General features: G+C 42.8%; 1 protein-coding gene and 1 long non-coding RNA gene across 11 annotated transcripts in view; one reads left to right on the top strand and one right to left on the bottom strand.

Annotated features, from left to right (window-relative positions):
• The window catches only part of LOC128873281 (ryanodine receptor), a 43,110-nt gene extending 24,403 nt beyond the window's left edge, over positions 1–18,707 (bottom strand). For 6 of the 10 annotated variants that reach the window (XM_054116745.1, XM_054116742.1, XM_054116740.1 and 3 more), the window contains exons 1-14: positions 18,535–18,706; positions 15,076–15,476; positions 5,124–5,228; positions 4,682–4,780; positions 3,747–3,761; positions 3,004–3,081; positions 2,855–2,930; positions 2,667–2,779; positions 2,168–2,367; positions 1,507–1,689; positions 1,256–1,427; positions 953–1,122; positions 671–795; positions 206–576 (exon numbers count right to left, since the gene is read on the bottom strand). In XM_054116745.1, the coding sequence (XP_053972720.1) occupies positions 206–576; positions 671–795; positions 953–1,122; positions 1,256–1,427; positions 1,507–1,689; positions 2,168–2,367; positions 2,667–2,779; positions 2,855–2,930; positions 3,004–3,081; positions 3,747–3,761; positions 4,682–4,780; positions 5,124–5,228; positions 15,076–15,129 (1,761 nt within the window). In that variant the 5' untranslated portion in view covers positions 15,130–15,476; positions 18,535–18,706. Of the gene's footprint in view, positions 1–205; positions 577–670; positions 796–952; positions 1,123–1,255; positions 1,428–1,506; positions 1,690–2,167; positions 2,368–2,666; positions 2,780–2,854; positions 2,931–3,003; positions 3,082–3,746; positions 3,762–4,681; positions 4,781–5,123; positions 5,229–15,075; positions 15,477–18,534 lie in introns of all 10 variants that reach the window. The other 4 variants (XM_054116746.1, XM_054116747.1, XM_054116749.1 and 1 more) reach the window with 2 other exon arrangements.
• LOC128873286 (uncharacterized) overlaps positions 1–18,741 on the top strand; it is a 72,337-nt gene that overhangs the window by 36,625 nt on the left and 16,971 nt on the right. The window lies entirely within an intron of this gene.

Raw genomic sequence — 18,741 nt, forward strand, 5'->3', positions numbered from 1 at the left:
AAAATCATAACTCTGGAAATTTTTAATATATTTTCATACAATTAATAACTTATTGTAATTCTAGCTTAAAGTTGCGCTTCGGGTCATTTTGACCCCGGGTGACCGCGAAGGGTTAATTTATTTAATTCCCCAGTGAAAAGTCCTGTCACCCATATAAGAGACAATATGTTATCTTAAATGCTACCTAAAATATTTTTGTGCTCACCCTCATCATGTTCAACGCCTCCGGCGAGTCAATGAGGACACAGTGTAGCACGTCCAGCATCCCAGTGCCTTCGCTGGAGGCCTGCGAGCCCAGTCGGCTGAACAGCCAGTTGAGACGATTGCTGTTGGCGAACTGGGCGCAGTTCGTGTGGTTTCCCTTGATGATCGCGGCCAGTAATTGATACAAGTATCCGGATATTTGGTCCCAAGCCTGGCCACTCTCGTCCCCTGAAAGTGCCACGAGGAAGCCCTGCGACGTGATCACGTTGATCTTGTCGATGGCTTCCAGAATCAGATTCAGTATGCCCTCCTCTTGGAATAGGTCCTGACGGTTCCTCAAAGCGCGGAACCTGTTCTGTTTCTCCTCGTGTTCTGCAAAAATCAACGCGTTTTCCAAGGTTCAACGCCTCGTCCGATGATCTCAGATATCGGTTTGTATCGACGTCGTGGAAACGCTTTCTCTTACCCATGTCGTCCTCGGGTTGAGCAAAATAATTAATCAAGTCTTCCAGACACATCACCATTTCGTTCAGATTGACATTTTGGAAGAACATAGACGCTCTTCTATCTACTTGCAGCGTCTCTAGGCCTCTAAAACATATTCGGTCCTTTTAGCGATCTGCTTGTCCATTGTTAATTTATCATTCGGTTTGTAACGGCACTGTACGGTTCCATCCAAGCCTCTACCATTCGTAATTTCATATTTTAATGTGAACGAGTCCGGTACACTTGATCGATAGACACTCACGTGATGAACTGGGTGAACAAGCTGCTGCACTTTCGTATCACCCGCGCCGTGCGCGATTCCTCTTCTTGCGAACGGGAGAAGTCCAGACCGTCGTCCATCTTTCCTTCCTCGTGGAGGACAGCTTGCTTCTCCTCCACTTTGCCCACGCCTTTCTTCTTCGTCTCGTACGACTACATACGTCAGATTTCATTAGAATTAGACGCAATTAAGGCGTAGGTGCGATACTTTGATTAAATTTTAGAGCGATTGCAGCTTACTGCATCGACGATCCTAAGTTTTTCAGGGAGTACTTTCAATATTTACCTTGTATGAGACCCAGAGACACGTAGTAGCGTGCTGCATGATGACAGTGGAGTCACCGTACTTGATAATCGGCATACCGATGACCTCGAGGTCCTTGTCCTCGAGAACGATCTTCTGGTCATCTTTCTCCTGTCGCAGCCAGAACGTCGACGTCTCGATCGTCGCCTCGTTCCTTCAATCCCAAAAAGTATGCTCATTCACGACAAATTCCACTAGCACATCGCTAAACGTTTCTCAAAATAAGTACTCACCTGTCGACCAGATATAGTTCGTTGTTTTCTTTCACACCGAGATAACGTCCAGTGGTAAGGTGCCTGATTCTCATAGGGTGCAGCCAATTGATGAACCCACCCGCCCATTTCGTCCTCGCCAGCTCTAGCCTCCACAAAGATCTCGCCTGGCTCATTACGCTCCCTCCTTCGTAGATCACTATACTGTAAATCATGTGCATTATGTATTGGAAGCCCTACGGGCATCAGGTTCTAATCGAATTATTGGCAAAAACGGCTATCTAGACGAATACCACGATAGCCGTGGTAATTTTCGGAAATTTTGCATCGAAGGATCGAAGCTCTTTGATCTTTGGTAATTGAACAGAAAGGGGTCGATTAATGTGGCGATCGTACTCGATGGGTCTCGAGGTTTTTTTAATAAATCTTGATGAAACAGGTTTGAAACATTTCAGGACTAATTAAAATTGGTATTCGTCGCTTTATCCGATGCACAGATTTTTAAAAATAGTACATGATTTCATGTCGACAATGTTTCACAATCTTCTACGAAAACCAATCCAGAGAAATTATTAGAGATGTTCACTCATATATTTCAAGGAGAACTGGATTACTTTATTTGAGAAATCCTCGAGATTTTTATGATCATTGGGGTGAGATTAAAGCGATAATTAAAATTTACTTTTGACTGGCCGCCGTACTCCAACTCGACGGTATAGTGAGGCATTCGTCACCGCCGTGGAAGAACCGCAGAACATCACCGCCGAATACATAACCGACATACTTCATTCGACTAATTCCAGTACCGTACGGCTGTACAGACCAGTGGGTCACGTGGAACGAGGCATTCACGACCGACAGATCGTTCTCTTTCGTGGTGTGCTGAAAGAAACGAGATACGTTGATCGATGGCACGAAATTTCTGGCACGACAAGAACTTTGATGGATCAGCGGAGAAGTGGTTGCGTGCAGGCACAGAGCCAACGAAATATATCGATTCTTTTCATTAAAGTGCTCAGAGAGATTATCTTCAATGAATTTCGTTAGATTTCATTTCTGTAACGCGGAGGAAAATCAAGTTTGAATTCATATTTTTGCAAACTATCGAATCACTCGACCGATATTGTATTTTTCATCGCTATTTAAAGTATAGTTACGATGTTCCCAAAGGATCAATTTACCAAGTATCTTTCTGTGGCCACGGATACCAGAATGAGGTCGTCACCAACTCGAACCTTTTCACCCTCGGACCTTTGTTTCGACGCTGGATGAACGGTCCACCAGCAGGCCTCCCCTAAACGACCGATATCGTGCTTGAAATTACAAGATCTAATGCAAATTCTAAGCGAATAATGTTTCTTTAGCCAACCTTGAGAATGTTGTTGCAGACCTACGTCGAAAGCCAACTTGTCGTTGGACGAACTGGTCGATAGACAAGCCAAATACTGCAACGAGAATGGAGTTACTTAGTCTTTAAACAAAGAATTATTATACATTCTGTATGGATCGAATATTCACCATGTCGCTGTTCTGATGCCTCAGCAAAATGGCATTGCCGTACAATAGCGTTCTGTGTCCAGATCCGGTGCCTTTTCCCTAAAAATACAAACGACCGTTGCAAAAAAACGAAAATGCGTCCATGATGGGCCTAAGATGTTCATAGGTCGAAAATCGATTAAAAGAAAGAAAAAAAAAACATAAATAAAGGTAAATAAGCGTACTGATAAGAGGAGGCCATAAATAACGATCGCTAACGAATAAGCTTGAGGGGGTAGTTTGGTAGATTCGGATCAGAAAAGTTGATTTATGCGGTATCCCCTTAAAGATTTAAGCACTGGAAGCATCATTCCAGAGAAAAGAAAGAAATTAGCCACTTTCAATAATAAATGAATAAATCTGCTAGAGGACACCATAAAAAGTATTATGTACAAATTCATCATTCTTCAACCCCAAAACACCAGACTGCCCTCTCGAGCGATAAATGTCGAGCATGTTAAATTGTTACACGAATGAAACATAATAGAATGAGTATTTGCGAATGCACGTGGCAACGTAATACAATCTCTCAGCGTCAACATAAAAAGCACAAGAACACAATCGAACTGAAAATGAACGAACGATCAAGAGTAACAGAGAGAGAGAGAGAGAAAATAAACGAAAGATAAAGAGAATAAAAAGAAACAGAGAAACTTAAGCGATTGATGTTACCCAAGCACGAACATAAACTGGTGTCCTGAAGTGACAACGGAAGGTATACTTACTAAATTTTCTTGCTGCTGCAAAGAGAAACATAAGAGTTGTAAATCTCGTTCTTTGCCAATTGTGAGTGTAAGTGAATGGTGGTGATTGGTGAAAACACGCCCTACGATGGCGTTCGATAGGTAAAGAATCGTTTTGCGAACGATTCTCGTTTTCTTGCGTGTTGCGTACGCTTCGCAACGGAACAAAAAACAGACGTACAAAATTGGACAATAGATGAGGCCGGTGGGGGCGAAGTGGCAGGACAAAGACAATGCGAACAATGAGAGACAAATTCGTGACTGTTACACGGCTACATGGACGCATGCCACAATTATTGGATAAGGGGTGCGTGCGGATGCATTCAGAAAATTGCTCGTACGACGTTTGCCAAAAACGAAAAAGAAAAAAAAAGAAAAAGGAAAAATGTACTCGCCGACAGACCGTGACCGCGAGTAGACTACTTTCTAAGTGCATCGTTCAAGTTTAGTGGATAATACATTCGTAGAAGAAAAAAAAAAGAGGACAGCGGTTTTGTTGATTAATCTCTTCTGCGTACGACACGTGATCGAACAAGACTTTATGGCCCACTCCTATGCAGGTGATCTACGTACGGTGATTTCATTTTTCTTTTCTTTTTTTTGTTTTTGTGTGTGTGACATCAAACGCACGACGCAAAAGGAGAGTCCTGTTCGTCGTGTGATTAGGAAAGTTCGCATTTAAAAATCCTGTAAAATCGTCTCTTTTCTTCTCGTGTCGCGTCACTCGACAAAAGAGAAAAGTTGTAAGAAAAATGGAGCACGAACGTCTGCACAGGAAAAACAACGCAGTGCCGGTGATATTCGCTGAAATAACGAGCAAGAGAAACGCAGAATTGTTTCGCTGAGTCTCGCTGTTCGAGTCGACGGTGTATGAGAATCTTCGTAGGGTGTAGGGCGATAAACAAGTAGTACGTTACCGTCTCGGAACCGGCGGCAGTAACCAATTCCTGCAGCGCTCTCACCGAGAGAGCCTGCTCGATTACGAATACGCATTGCGACAGGTCCGGCGGTATGTTCTACAATCACAAAGCAAAGGGACATTATTGGACTACATGATCCAACAATAACGAGGATCGATGCTTGTCAAACCTCGACGTAACTGTTATTTAGTGTTATGTTTCGACTCTAGAAATAGCCTAATATTCTTAAATTGAAAAGGAAATTATTGATTGACATTATTACGGTACGAGATTCAGGAATAACAAAGATCGAGCAGTCTCAACGTAACTGTTGTTTACTCTAACATTTTGCTCTTGGATTTGAATCTTCTATTTATTTGAAAATTCTTAAATTAAAGAAACATTTCATTAAAACTACTGACGGAACATACTGTTGATTATTAACGTAAAGAGGATTTACCTTGTCTGCTATGTTCTCGAGGAAGCAGTGTCTGTTACCAAAACCCTCGGCCGCGAGACAAACTCTTTCACCAGTTGCGGTGCAGGACAGACACACCATGTCCTCCTGCAAATTTCATTTCAACATTGATATTAATAATATAGTCTCGTGAAGTCTCACAAGGATGATGTAAAATAAAAAGCAATCCTTTCACAAAGAAAAAAATTAAAATAAAAAGTTCGAAAGCAATTACTTCATGTTTTGAGGGCCATGAATGGTTTCCATCTTGGATAACCTAGGTGAAATTTTAAATAAACCCAAACCTTTAATCATTCCTTATAAACATTGATAAAGATATTGTTGCGCCGGGGAGTTGAGCAGCGTGATATATTCATTTTATAGCACAAGATAAAACGAGCAATAACACGAAAAAAATAACTATAATACAAGGAATTCAGAACGTCTGTTCAGTTCACGAACTTTGCAACTTCTAAATATCGCGCGGCATCTTTGAACCGTCGCAACAATATTAACTGTATTTCAACATCTAAAGCCAACTCTTTCCAACTGGTTCTCAGCAAACACTGATCTGTCTCTGAAACCACGTTACATCAAAATTTCCGTCGAGCAGGAAAGAACATATATATAATTTATTTCGAAACCGTGTTTCTTCACTCGTGTAAAGTAAAAAGCCCTGAATCATCCAAAGCACGACGACCAACCCTCAGGATTCATTGTGGTGCAATTAGAAATAATGGTTGACGAGACCGATTCATTGATGCGTTTGAAAGATGGGGAGCTTGGCGACGACCTTTGCGAAACGTCGAAATATGATGTGAGCCAAACGGTGGATGGTACGCACGGTGCCAGAACCAATTTGGACACGCTCAGGAATGCATGAACGGGTTTACACAAGCATACTGGGAAACGCTCCCCGAGATTTTCGACGAGGACTGTCAGACCCTCTGTTTTCGCTACGCAAACGACCGAGACGTGTTACTTAAGAGGCTGCAATCCCACTCTAAGCATAAACGATGGTTATGAGTCAGAGCCTGCTCAAAATGCTTACACGACTTTGCATTCAAATGAAACGCAAACTACGGTGAACCTATTTAGATAAAAACATGTGGAACAAACATTTAAAAAACGGATCGATTATTTCGAACGTTTGTAGCACGCACAAAACAAAATATTATCTGTCGATTGATCGTCCACACTTTTCATTCTTCATTTATTTCATGCGTTGCACAATATATTCGTTAATAACAGAGATATTGAAATACGATTTAGGCACTCCCCTGACAGTGTAAACTTAACAAGGTTATTACTATCGACGAGGACCTGTCGTGCAGAGTTAGCTTCCGAAGTTCCGTGTCGTTTCTCAATTTACAATTCGCACCGTCGCGAAACGCCGTTTTCATCCGGCGTTGTTTTGCATACTTTCACGCGGATAAGCCTGGCACGCGCGTGTCCGCTTCTAAACGCACGGGAAATAACGAGCACGTTGCATAAATAATGCCTTTTAGAGGGCAAATTAGCATAGCCCACGATGGCACGTTATAAGAAAAGGCACGCGACTCATCCGCGCTGGGAGCGTATTCGCATATTCGCGCCTCCGACAGCCCCGGGCGTCGCAAGTCCTCGGAAATTCGGTCGACGAGGGTAGTAATTGTGCTCGAGAATCCCGTCTCGAGAATTCTCGAGATTCTCTAACAATTTTCCGTTCCCCTTTTCTCGAGAAAACAATTTTCCAACCATTTTGGCATTCCCAATCCGCGAGGAAAAATTTTCGCAATCTTCAGAATATTAAAAAGCATTGTACAGCGATAGCTTGCGTAGCGAGGTTGTAAAAATACTGTACCGTGCAGTGTGAGCTATTGTTATAGTATGGTTTAATATAGTGCTTTCCATTGGAACTAGTCTGCTTATTAAAAATCAATTTGAACGAAGGTCTTGGATACAGTGATAAAGAAAGAAATTAAATAATATAAAGTAATGATTGTATTACTGGCGAATAAGCGATGTATCTTCCATTAAATTCATTGGTTATTTTATGGAGCAATCGATTCGCGTTATTGAATTTCCTGCGGTCTCAAGGACTCGTAACCCCAATGAACTCAAAATTGGAGACTTGTGTAGATAAAATTGAGTTTGTAGAACCTGGAGGAACTTGCGGAAATTGAAAATTGCATAGGTTCATCTAGATAAGATGCCAAGTTATAGTGTATCTACAGAGAACCGACCACAGTTTATTCGTAACCAAACAATCTCTTGGTTTATTCACAATTTTTATCGATAAACTTAAATATTAAATGAAGATATCCGTTTCTAGCCCGTATTTCAACAAAATACTGAACTCTTTTCTTGCCTATATTTTCAAGCAAAGGTCTCGCGAGCAATTCATACAATATTCATCGACGATGAATCAAATATTAAATTAATATTACACGAATTGTTTGCAAGGTCTGCCATTTGCATTGTTTGACGTTATCTTAGCTTCAATATTTTCGAGATTCGAGTCAAAATTCCGTGAAAATCCGTCGAGTAAACCGGTGATGACGTTCTTCGACCCTATCTTTCCCCATCGTTCGTCGAAGCACCGTACAATTTCCGGTTGAATCGAACTACCAATGGTCCCCGCGATGCTGGTCGATGATTAATAATCGCTGTGATTTTTCGGCGACGATTGGTCGTAAATGAGCGTGTACGGTCTATAAATAATACGCAGCGACCGAAAAGAGGTTCGTAACGAACCAAGCGTACCGATATTTTCCGCCGTCTGAGGAATCAAGCGCGATCGAAGCTTGTTGCGGTATAGGTCAAGGGTGCCTCTATATTTTCTTAACGGATAATCCCAGCGCAATTTCATCCTAGCGTGAAGTAAACATAAATCATCCAGATTTCTGCGTGTACGTTGAAAAGTTAAGCTTCGCGCGTCTCGTCTCTCCGAGAAGTTTTATTAAGCGCTCTTCCCGCTTCGGTGCCTCGAAAAATGGGTCAACTGTAAGAATTTCTTCTAGCGGAAGCGTGAGCTGGACCTTCCTTAAAATTTGCACACGATGTTTCTGATTAACCGACGAGGTTCTAGAAATTTCATAGTTGAGAAATCGATGCGGATAGAAAGTACTGGGTCTAGGAAAGTATTTTCTAACAGCGAACAAAGTTTCATAATTAAGTTTCCCACTGATGTAACACGTTGACATCGTTACACGATTGATTTGCATCACCTGGTCGATGTCAGAGTACTTTGCGCAACACTGATTCAGACAGTACAAAAAGAATTCGATTCCTCGACACCCTCAAAGTGAGAAGAACCATTGAAAAGAACAGATGTTTTACATGACAGAGGTGGACGCTTAATATACAGCGATCAATTTGTACTTCTCGTCGATGTTTCGCGATACTATGTAGATCGGGGAGATTGCGTCGCGATGGGACAAAGCAATGCAGCTACGAAAATAGACTTGTAAGTTTCGTCTGGTGACGAGTTTCATTGTCTGGCTTCGGAGGCAAACGAATAAATTACGTGACTCGCAAACTATCGACGATGCAAATTGCCGATCGATATCTCTATTATCTTAGGGAGCTTTTAGCGCTTTCTGAACCATTTGCGTCAGCCGCTCCCTACGTTACAACCAGTACCGTAGCTGGACTTCCCCAGCCCTCAGATGAAAAATCATGTTGGGTTATTTAACAAATCAAAAAATTGTCTGAATTCTCCCGCTGATAAATTCTGTTTAATAAGTGTGATTAAATTGAGATGTAAGAGTGACGGTTGGGAAGAAAGTGCAACAAAATAAATCTTCCGTTGCTTCATGCTTCTACAAAGTACGAAACATTGACTTTAATCAATCAGCTGTGGCGCTCCTTTCTGAGAGCGCGCACCTATATGTATCGTGAAAATCGAACGATGACGAGTATGCTCGTCAATCACAGAGTAAGTGTCGTTGTTAAAATATTGGATCAAAGGGATGATTTTATTTTATAAAATTAACAATTTTATTACAAATATTTACTTGTTCGTTTACCATAGAGTATACTCGTCAAACACAGCTCACTGGTTAAAGAACTGCTTCCTATTACTCAAGAATTTCGAGCTGATTCACCAATTTGTCTATCTATAGATCCTAGGATAGTTAAAGTGGCACCCCACTACCATTTGTTTATGACCCCCCAGTGATACAGCGATTTGAACTCACTAGAAACAGAAATCATAGCCTTCCCCTACTTTTGCCATTCACTACCTCCCTCCATGATTAAAAGTACACAAATTCTTCCGCAATCGCTCTGTAACGTTAATGTGAATGGCTTCGTGTCATCTAATTTCGAATAAGTGTCTACATGCACGCGTAAGCTGTATTATTGATCGATAAGGAATAACGTAACGTTAAAATTAACGATTGTTAAAATTAACCGTCGTCACGGTCTCGGAGAAGCGTTCAGAGTGGCGCCACGAGGAGAACGACGTCGGTTTCGTTTGTAATTAATAATTATTTTTAATTGCCGACTTCCATTTACTTGCACTCGGGCAGGGAGAGGAGTGCAAGTGACTCGCGAAAGTGGACGATAATTTTGAGTGGCATGCTACGATGCCAACAGTTGTTGACTTAATTAATGATCATTACGAAGCAGCGAAGAGCTCTCGGCGACACAATTTCCTACGCAACATTGTGCTGCTCGAGGCATTTTGTTCTCGAATATATAAAGCGATTATATTTAAAACAGCGCGCCGATACGGCCGCGCGCATTTTAAGCGTCGCGTTCTTTCGAGTCGTTTCTAACGTACGAGCCCTCGAGACTCGAGATTGGCGCGCGCTGGAAAAAGGCGGGAAATTGAGTCACCGCGCTTTCTTTTTTTAAATGAGATAAAATTGACTTACTGTCATTCCCAGCAGCTCATGTAGAGCAAGGTTAACGCGAACTTTAAAAGGAGCTTATCGATTCTCATCGCCGCGGAGAGATAAAATCGCCGTCGTAAATTTTTACACGTTTATACACGCGAAACGTTGTAAACACTGACAGAAAATGATAGAACTGGATGCGTTTGTTTACTTTTCTTCGTTTATTTTATTCAACATATCCGACGGGAAATAAAATACGCGTGAAAGAAGGCAGTGTCTTGTCGATAAGCTATTCGATACTATCGAAGTTTGCCAAGCTCGAGAACCGAGCGAAACCAGCCGATGGAACCTTCACATGTTTTCGGTCGTTTGGACATTTTGCTTTTCGGACACACCCCATCAAATTTTCAAGTGAAACTCAACTATTAAATTACAGTAACAGGACATGGAAGGGATGTACAATTACGGGAATGACGCGGACGACAGGTGAGATTGCTCGACTCGATTAAAGAGGGTGGATTACGTTCGACTGCGAGAGGCATTCGTTGCCCTCGCGAAGCAAGAGTGACAAGAAGACACAGAGATTGTTTCTTCGAGTTTTGTGGGTCCTTACACGATGAATCTGCGTAGAAATTGAAACGACTGGGTACTTGTTCGAGGGTTTGTGCCAGTGGGTTTTAAGATTTCAAATGTGAGCGTTGCGTACATTCTCGAGGAGCATTTTTACTCCAGCATCCTATTATAGAACTCCAGGGGAACAGTCATGGTTTTAAACAGTGATATAATTCATCCCCATCTTGAAACTTGAAAGGAAAATAGCAACAAAAATAAATTGGTGCTTGGTCCGCGTTTCGCTGATGGACTGTTACCGATTAATACCGATGAGACCACCAACGAAACCTTGTCAAAACGCCAATTTATTTTTGGAACTCTTTTCCTTTGAAGTTCCAAATTCGAAACGAATCGTGTCATTTATGGAAGGCATAGTCGTATCCCCGAAGTTTTATAATACAATTCTGCACCCCTCTATGCAATGCTCCCAAAATTCATTGATATAAATGCGTAAACACGTGTTGACTGATTTTGAACGAAAATTCGTCATGTAAGAAGCCTACGACAATGCATGGACAGTCAGCTATACCATCTCGTGAGCCTATTTCCGGTAGCCAGATCGAACCCTAACAGGCCGTGAATCCTACAAAGGCACATTTCTCACGCGATACTATAAACAGCAGATCGATAGAAGATTCCGTGTCGTCTAGGTTTAACCCCGCATCAGTGGGTCAACGAAATACTGCCGATACGCGTTCAAGAAATCGATTCACTCGCTCTTTACTACGCCGAACATGAGGCCAGAAATGGACAAGCTTCGATTAATAGACGAATAGAAAGTTCGTGTAACCATTTATTCGATCGAATATCCATTCGAATCAGCTGTTATTCGTTCATGCAATTTCATTGCATTCGTTTCAATACATAGCATAAAAAACCTTAGCCTATCATTCCAGTTAGCTTTATAATTATTATGATTTAATTGTACTATTCAGAATGCAATTTTTATGGAACGAATAACCACCAGAAATGACGTGTTTTTTATTTATACTATAGACATTTCATCCAGCTACGAATTTGTCCATCTCTGCTCGAGTAAACGGTTCCCGTGTTAGTCGTAGGAGATATTCAAAACGAGGATCGATGACGTTATTTTTTTTCCCCTCGGGGTTCGATTGTACGTGTTTCCGTGTCACGAACGGCAACTCGTGTCCATTTAGCACATTCTAACTAATGGAAACGACGGTGCCCGCGATCGCGACAATTTCATTATCGAGCAATTTTCGCCATTGCTCGCTCTCCACCGAGCGTCAATCGCGTTCGCGATTATACGCTGCGAGCGATGGAGATAGTAACGAGCGATTGTCGGTTACCGAGTAGCGTGATCGCAGAGACCGTTGCTTTGAGGCATTCCGCGGCGTAGTAATTTCCTCGGGGACCTTGGAGCTTAGACGAGTCCTTTCTTGGAAAAACAATGCGCGGTTTCTGAAACATTCCGCCGCGTAATTGAAGAACAAGTAATTGCGAATGAGTCTCGTCTTCCGCGCAGGGATGGGCAGAATTTCTATCGATATTTTAATCAAAGTGACAGTTACTCGTTGAATAAAAATCAAAATTTTCATCATGGACGTAATATTTTATAATATGTTCATAAATACACGAAGATTCGACTGTTTGGAGCTTGAGAAAGTTTGTCCATCTCTGTGCCCGAGCAATGTCCTTCGGAAGTTACCAGAAATTTCCCCATACCGCTATCGAACTTGACCCTTGTCCATGTTCCGACAGAAAACTGATTCCGCAACACGGCCACGATGAACCAGGGAACATCTCGACCGCCCCAGTGGTCGAGAGGAGGCACAGCTCGCGAAGAGGATGCAGACGCCGCAGTCGTCGACGTTCCCATAAGCGAAGGAAATGCATCTGCAAGTCCCGCAGAAGGAGCAGGAGAAGGAGAATTCTGTCGAATAATCCGTTCCTGATCTTTTACTTGGAGATGTACTTCAAATCGCCTGGACACCACGTGACGACGGTGGCTCGCAAGGCTGGTAAACAATGGTGCGCCCTGCCCGACAGCGCGAAAGAGAAGTATATACGACTCGCGAGGCGTATGCAACGCAGATGCCGAAGCAAGAGACGAAGATAAACACGAGGGAAGACCTTGCTACCCCTATACGAATGAACTCGATACCTAATGGAAAGATGGCGTCTCGTGACAAAGACACTCGTAAGATGAGACGCGTTCCAAGACGACAGGAGTCCCGATGTGAATTCGAAGGACACGAGTCGTTTCGTCCTGTAATCGAAACTCCCTTTGAAGCAGCGCCAAGTACTTTCGTCCGACATCTTATTGCGTACCTATTGCGTGAATCGAATCTTGTGCTTTGTACGTGGGACAAATATACGTGTTTTCGATGACAAAGAGAGAACAACGGAGGGATGGAATGATCGATAGACACACGTGCGTTCCGATAAAGGAACACGCGTGCATCGGGGAATGTATTTTTATTAGGGGCGGGTATTAAAGAGTCGAGCATCAAGCGCGTGCAGCTTACGGAAGCTCAAGGCTGCAGCTACCCTCTCGGTCACTATGCTACTGCCTGATCCTTGCGAGCCTGAATGGGGTCAAGGTCGCTCGGCACGGGAACTTTAAGTGCTTCCACGATTCATTGAATTCACCCCTTAGCGTGGGTTTATCCTTTGCGCGATTTTATGACAAGAAACACCGCAAACATTGTTCGAACGGAGATAGCTTTGAGGGTTTTCTGAAATTTTTGGATCAGGTTATTATATATTAGAAAGATGTCGATGTGAGAAGATTTGAAATAGTTACGGTCTGTAACACGTCATATACGTAAATTCATATGTAGCGATTGTTTTGTTCGATAATAAATAATCTAAGTGTGCCGAGGGGAGCAATAAGTCTTCGTGAAAGACGTGAAAATTTATTGTTTGACCTTTTGAGCGATGATGAAGGCTTTCTTCGTGGATAATTATTCGATGTTTAACCTCGTTTAATCCTCAGGACGGTTATTCGAAGTCTAACGTGTGATATAGTACCTCACTCTAGTTTGTTGTTTCTTATACTCACAGAAGTACGAGTGACATACTTGTAAAGTTCTGGTAAGCGATGGAAAACACACACATATATATACACTATAAAGAAACTTAACCTAAATCCTAATCTTTTGTCCTATTTGGTGATCGAGCCTTATTCAAGCTTTTATTTTTTTAAATAATTCTACTAACAACGATAGTCACATCCATACATATAATGGGTATTGGAAAAAGTTCGAGAACGCTACGCAGGCTTGTGAAAAAATTAGTGGTGTTTACGGACAAAATTCTCTATCAAAATTTTGATGTTAAAGATGCATCACGCTGTGGTCGACCAATCACAGAACGATCCAATGAAATCACGCAAATGGTTGAGAAACGCCACGAAATTTTTCGAATACCGAATATATTTTGACGTTATTCTGATCACTAACCACCCATCTTTTCCTGGAAGCTACCACTCAGCATTCTCCAATAATAACCTCTGCTTTAAGGTATAGTTTAAACAAGAATGAATCACGACACTCAAATCATATTTACCGAGGCGATTTGTGTTCAAAACACACGTCCCTTACCGACTCAACTTATCCAATAATCCAGAACCCTGCCTTAAAGCGCCTAAGAGGATTTTCCCCTCCGCGTTGCGCATTTTACGTCGAAACGCGCTAGAGCTTGAACGTCGTCGCGACCTTCTGAATAACCGCGTTCTTTCATTAGAGAACGTTATCCTTTAATAACGACGCGCGTTTTTCTATGTTCCCACGTGATGCCTCGATACGGCAATCCCATCCAGATTTCCCCCACACGATGTTTACATCCAAATTTCAACGCTCTGTTCGCAATGCGTACAGTTTTTCCACTTTCGACAGATCAATGTTTGCAGAGAATTCGCGCAAAAATATTTTCCTTTACTCTCTATGCAGTCGTGTTATTCCGAAGCTATACAAGATTCTAATATGTGTGTTCATTGTGGTTTATATATTATGGTGTAGCCTACAAAGAATATATATTAATGTTCTCATAGAAGGGTGGATATAAGCAAGTGTTTACTAATATCATGTAAATGCTGCAAGATACGCAGTCAATGAAAGTGTGCATCGAAGTGCTTAGAAACTTAAATAAACTGTGAATAAAGTGACATTCACAAACGTATTCGTACTCGTACAGTGGACACTAAACGTAACGAGTATTCCTGTCGTGCCACGTTTAGGTCTAGACACTTCTCGAAAGACTCACGCTATGAATCAACTGTTTGATACATTCCACTTCTATAATAAAATTGCTTTGGCTCTTACTCTATTAAACAATCAAAAACAAGTAGTTCCAAGTGTCCACGCAACTGATCACATTTATTTATCATCTGCTCCCGCTATCATGATTGCTGATTATCTTCAACTATTCAACCTTCGATTAGGAAGGCTATTAATTAGTAAGGACCCCCATAACATATCTTAAAATTCAAGTCTACGAAGTATGAATATTTTTACGAGTAGAATCAAAGTTGATAGAAGAATTGGAGGACTCACCGTACGGAGGAAGGATACGTCATCCTGCTCGGAGCCGCCCTCGCTGTCAGCCATCCCGTCGGTACGTTTTCACGTGACCTGGACGAGCTCCTTCGCCGCCTCGTTCGCTCGTATTTTCCCTCGTTCGTGTCTGCAGCTTCTTCGCGGCTCGCTAGTCGACCGAGCCCACCTCGTAGTCGATAGGGCGATTATGGTCACACGCGATCACGGTTCGACATGTTTTTGCCCTCCACGCCTCGCTCCGCCTTGCTACGGTGCAGAACGTTTTCGCCTCGTCCGCGACGACGACGACCACGGTGTCGGCGACGTCCTAACCTCCGATGGTGCACCGATGTTCAGCCACTACTGGCTCGAGGTTGCCTCGCGCGAACGCCGACAGCCCCTGCGCAAGCGTCCGTTCCCTTCAATCAAATTCCGCATGCTCGAAATTCTGTCGTTATCGTCGCGATGCCGCTGCTGGCTGATCCCACCCACTCCCACGTGTGCACCCCTCGTTATACATATTTTTCATCCCTATCGCCTCCCTTCTCGCGGCGAGTAACCGCACGATCCGCGAGAACCTCTCGAGCATTCACTTGGAAGAACCTATGACCTAACTTTCAGATTTCGAAGAGCCTTCAAATTTTTTAAATTCGAGACGAAGTGGAGGTAGGGACTATTTCTTAAGAGGAACGAATGTTTACTGGAAATGGTGCAACAAGGATTGAGGGTTGAGATGGTTTGACTACTGCTGGAGAGAGAGGGTGGCAAGCGTTGGAAATTAACTGCCGTTAATTAGAATGTATTTCAATTTTTTGGACATCTCCGAAATGAATGTAAGAATACTATACAAATATACAGAGGTACAATTGTTTCAGTCTAGGGAGTTTGATGAAATTCTCCGATAACACTTTCGTTAACGAGAAAGAGTATTTGGCTAACTGTGAGGGAGCAGAAAATATTACCTTCTAACGTTGATTCTAGAGATCAATATGAGGGACACGGGAGGCAAAGAACTCCGCCTAACGAGTAGAAAAGTTTGGATACGGCGAGATTAGCTGGACGGGTGGAGGCAAGCAATTAATGGTGACCTAGAAACGCAACTGTTTCGAAACCGCAAGTTGCGTGTATTTAGACGCAATTCGACCAGGAAATTATCCTTACAATTTGACGAAAGGTAAATAAATGTTTATATACGAAGTTTGAAATAGACTTTCGAAAGAAACTTAAAATATCATCCAAACAATGAGGCTCCAAATTGAATACACCTCCAACTCCTGATGCACATGGTATATAGTTTTCAACACAAACTAGTTTCAGACAATTTAAAGGGTTAATCAAATACTACTATATCCCTGTTAATTTAATTAATAAAGATTCTACTTAGAAATTCAACACTTCTTGAGTTTAAAAGGGTTGCACACAGTTGGACGTGATACTATTCTGGATTAATATTAATATTACTAAACAGAATATTAAAAAGAAGTAGTAGATCAACTAGAGAAAAAGACCAACTCGCGTCTCCTCTCGGAGCGTTCAACGGCACATATAACCCCCTAAGTAAAAATAGTTTGGAGCGCCCACCCACCCCCCACGTTACTTCCGGAGTGGTTTAAGGCGTAACGACGTGACTCACCGGACGTGTAGCTTCCCTGTTGCATTCATAGTTTCGAAAACCGTGTCAGAGACGAGAATCGAGTTATCGCGTATGCTGTTCACCCTGTCACGCCGAGAGGGATTCGATTTTGGCGCGAACAGTTTACAATCACTTACACCTCGATCGATACGCGAGAATGGACGCCGCTCGCGAGTTACTCGGCTAATTAAATAATAACGGTGACAACGCGCGAGACGTGCAACGACGCGAACAGACACACCGGACCTTATTTCATTCTCGCATCTATTTCCAGCAACGGGGCAGAAATAGATGGATTTGCGACCACCACGCTCGTCGATCTCCGTACGTGCTTGGCCGTGTTTCCGCTCGAATTAGAAACAGTTACGCGTCGATCGAAGGTTAAGGATAATCTCGATCGTCCCCGATCCACGCCGTCCAGGACCCAGCGATCGCGACTCGCTCGCTGGATCGCGATTGCTTCGCCCCTGCGTTCATTAATCATTCACTGGCCGAAACGACTGGCAACGGATCAACTGTAAATATTGTTCGCGCGCTAAATATTTTCTCGGACGATTTTCATGGCTCCCGGCGAGAATATACACTTTGTCATTCGAGTACAGTCAACGCGTGCACCCAGTCTGTAGCGAATTTCGCAATTTCGGAAACTCGCCAGACTATCGCGGGAAAAATCGGTCGCGTATATTAGCCCGAGGGGGAGTTTAACAATCTGCGAACAAAGGTAGTCGGACAATGTTTCGAAAAGGAAATTCATTTCGAGAGGAAGAAGTGCGGAGGATAGTTACTCCAAATGATCCACGCGGAGGTATATTTGAACAGAATAATTTTGAAACGAAATGACTACAAAATGCTGAAAAAACTTGGTCACGATCGATAAATAATTAGCTCTCCCTATGCGCGAGTTTCCTTTTGCTATTAATTTCAATTTTGAACGAATAACAAGTATTCGTTTGAAAACGTTAGTATACATATATATATTTATCAAATGTTTTCGATCTTCTAAGCAAGTGTCCAAGAAAGTTAAATATGCATCTGTTTTCGAATAAATAAAATCTTTGGTTGAAGTGTAAACCAAATTGAATTATATCCCAAGCGTTCTCTACGTTTAAATCTGTCTGGTTTGTAAGAGAAGACACAAGTTTTACGATAGAGGGAATCGGAGTACCGTGACCCCAATACTAGTCCCCAAATAAAATGTCAGATTCCTAGGAAAAAGTCAAGTAGACAGCCTCGATTGGATTTGTGCCGACTTGCAAATTGTTAAACGGATACGCGATCCCTATTGTTTCGTTGAACTAGTAACAGATCTGTACTAGCTCGACGCCAATTAATACATTAAATAATTAAATCGATACATTATGAAACTAGGACCCCTTACGGGTTTCTTCTACGTACCCTTCTAAACCTACAAAAACTTTACCAGTTCCGCGATAGATACACCTCGGGTTGAAACGATTTAAAAACCAAAGAATTGCTATAGCGTTGGAGAGCACCTGATCGGTTCCAGCTAGCGACCGGGAAAAACTCCTCGACAGTATCCATAATTAAACAGCCACAAACTTTCGAGAAACTGGCCTGCGGTATTGCGTCCACTCGTACGGGCACACACCCACGCACCCTCTACACACACGCACGTACCTAGACGCGTATCATAATGCAAATGCATCGAGATCGATTGGCCTACTCGACCGTCCGCAATGCAACTGGTAACGCACTCCGCGTTACCTTCGAACTTCACACTTTTCAGCCACTGTGCGATTCACTGTTTCCCGCTACGAGGGTACGTGGGAGGGGGGGGGAGGGAGGAGGGTGAATAAAACAAGGTAACACCTCTGGAGATTCACCTTTTCGAGTAACTTCCTCACTGTGTGTCGGTGCGCGCACTTGCGACTCGTGTATCCGGGTTTCGATCCCTGATCGAGCCAGGGGGTCGTTCAGTCGTGTGTTCGTTCGGGGTGGCTGGATCCCTCGGTTTTTCTATCGGGCCCCTCCGACGAAATTCGTATCGAGGCTCGAGCGGTTCTGCCGGAGCGCGGAGCCGAGCGGAATGG

The sequence above is a fragment of the Hylaeus volcanicus genome, chromosome 3 (assembly GCF_026283585.1).
Source record: "Hylaeus volcanicus isolate JK05 chromosome 3, UHH_iyHylVolc1.0_haploid, whole genome shotgun sequence".
Lineage (NCBI taxonomy): Eukaryota > Metazoa > Arthropoda > Insecta > Hymenoptera > Colletidae > Hylaeus > Hylaeus volcanicus.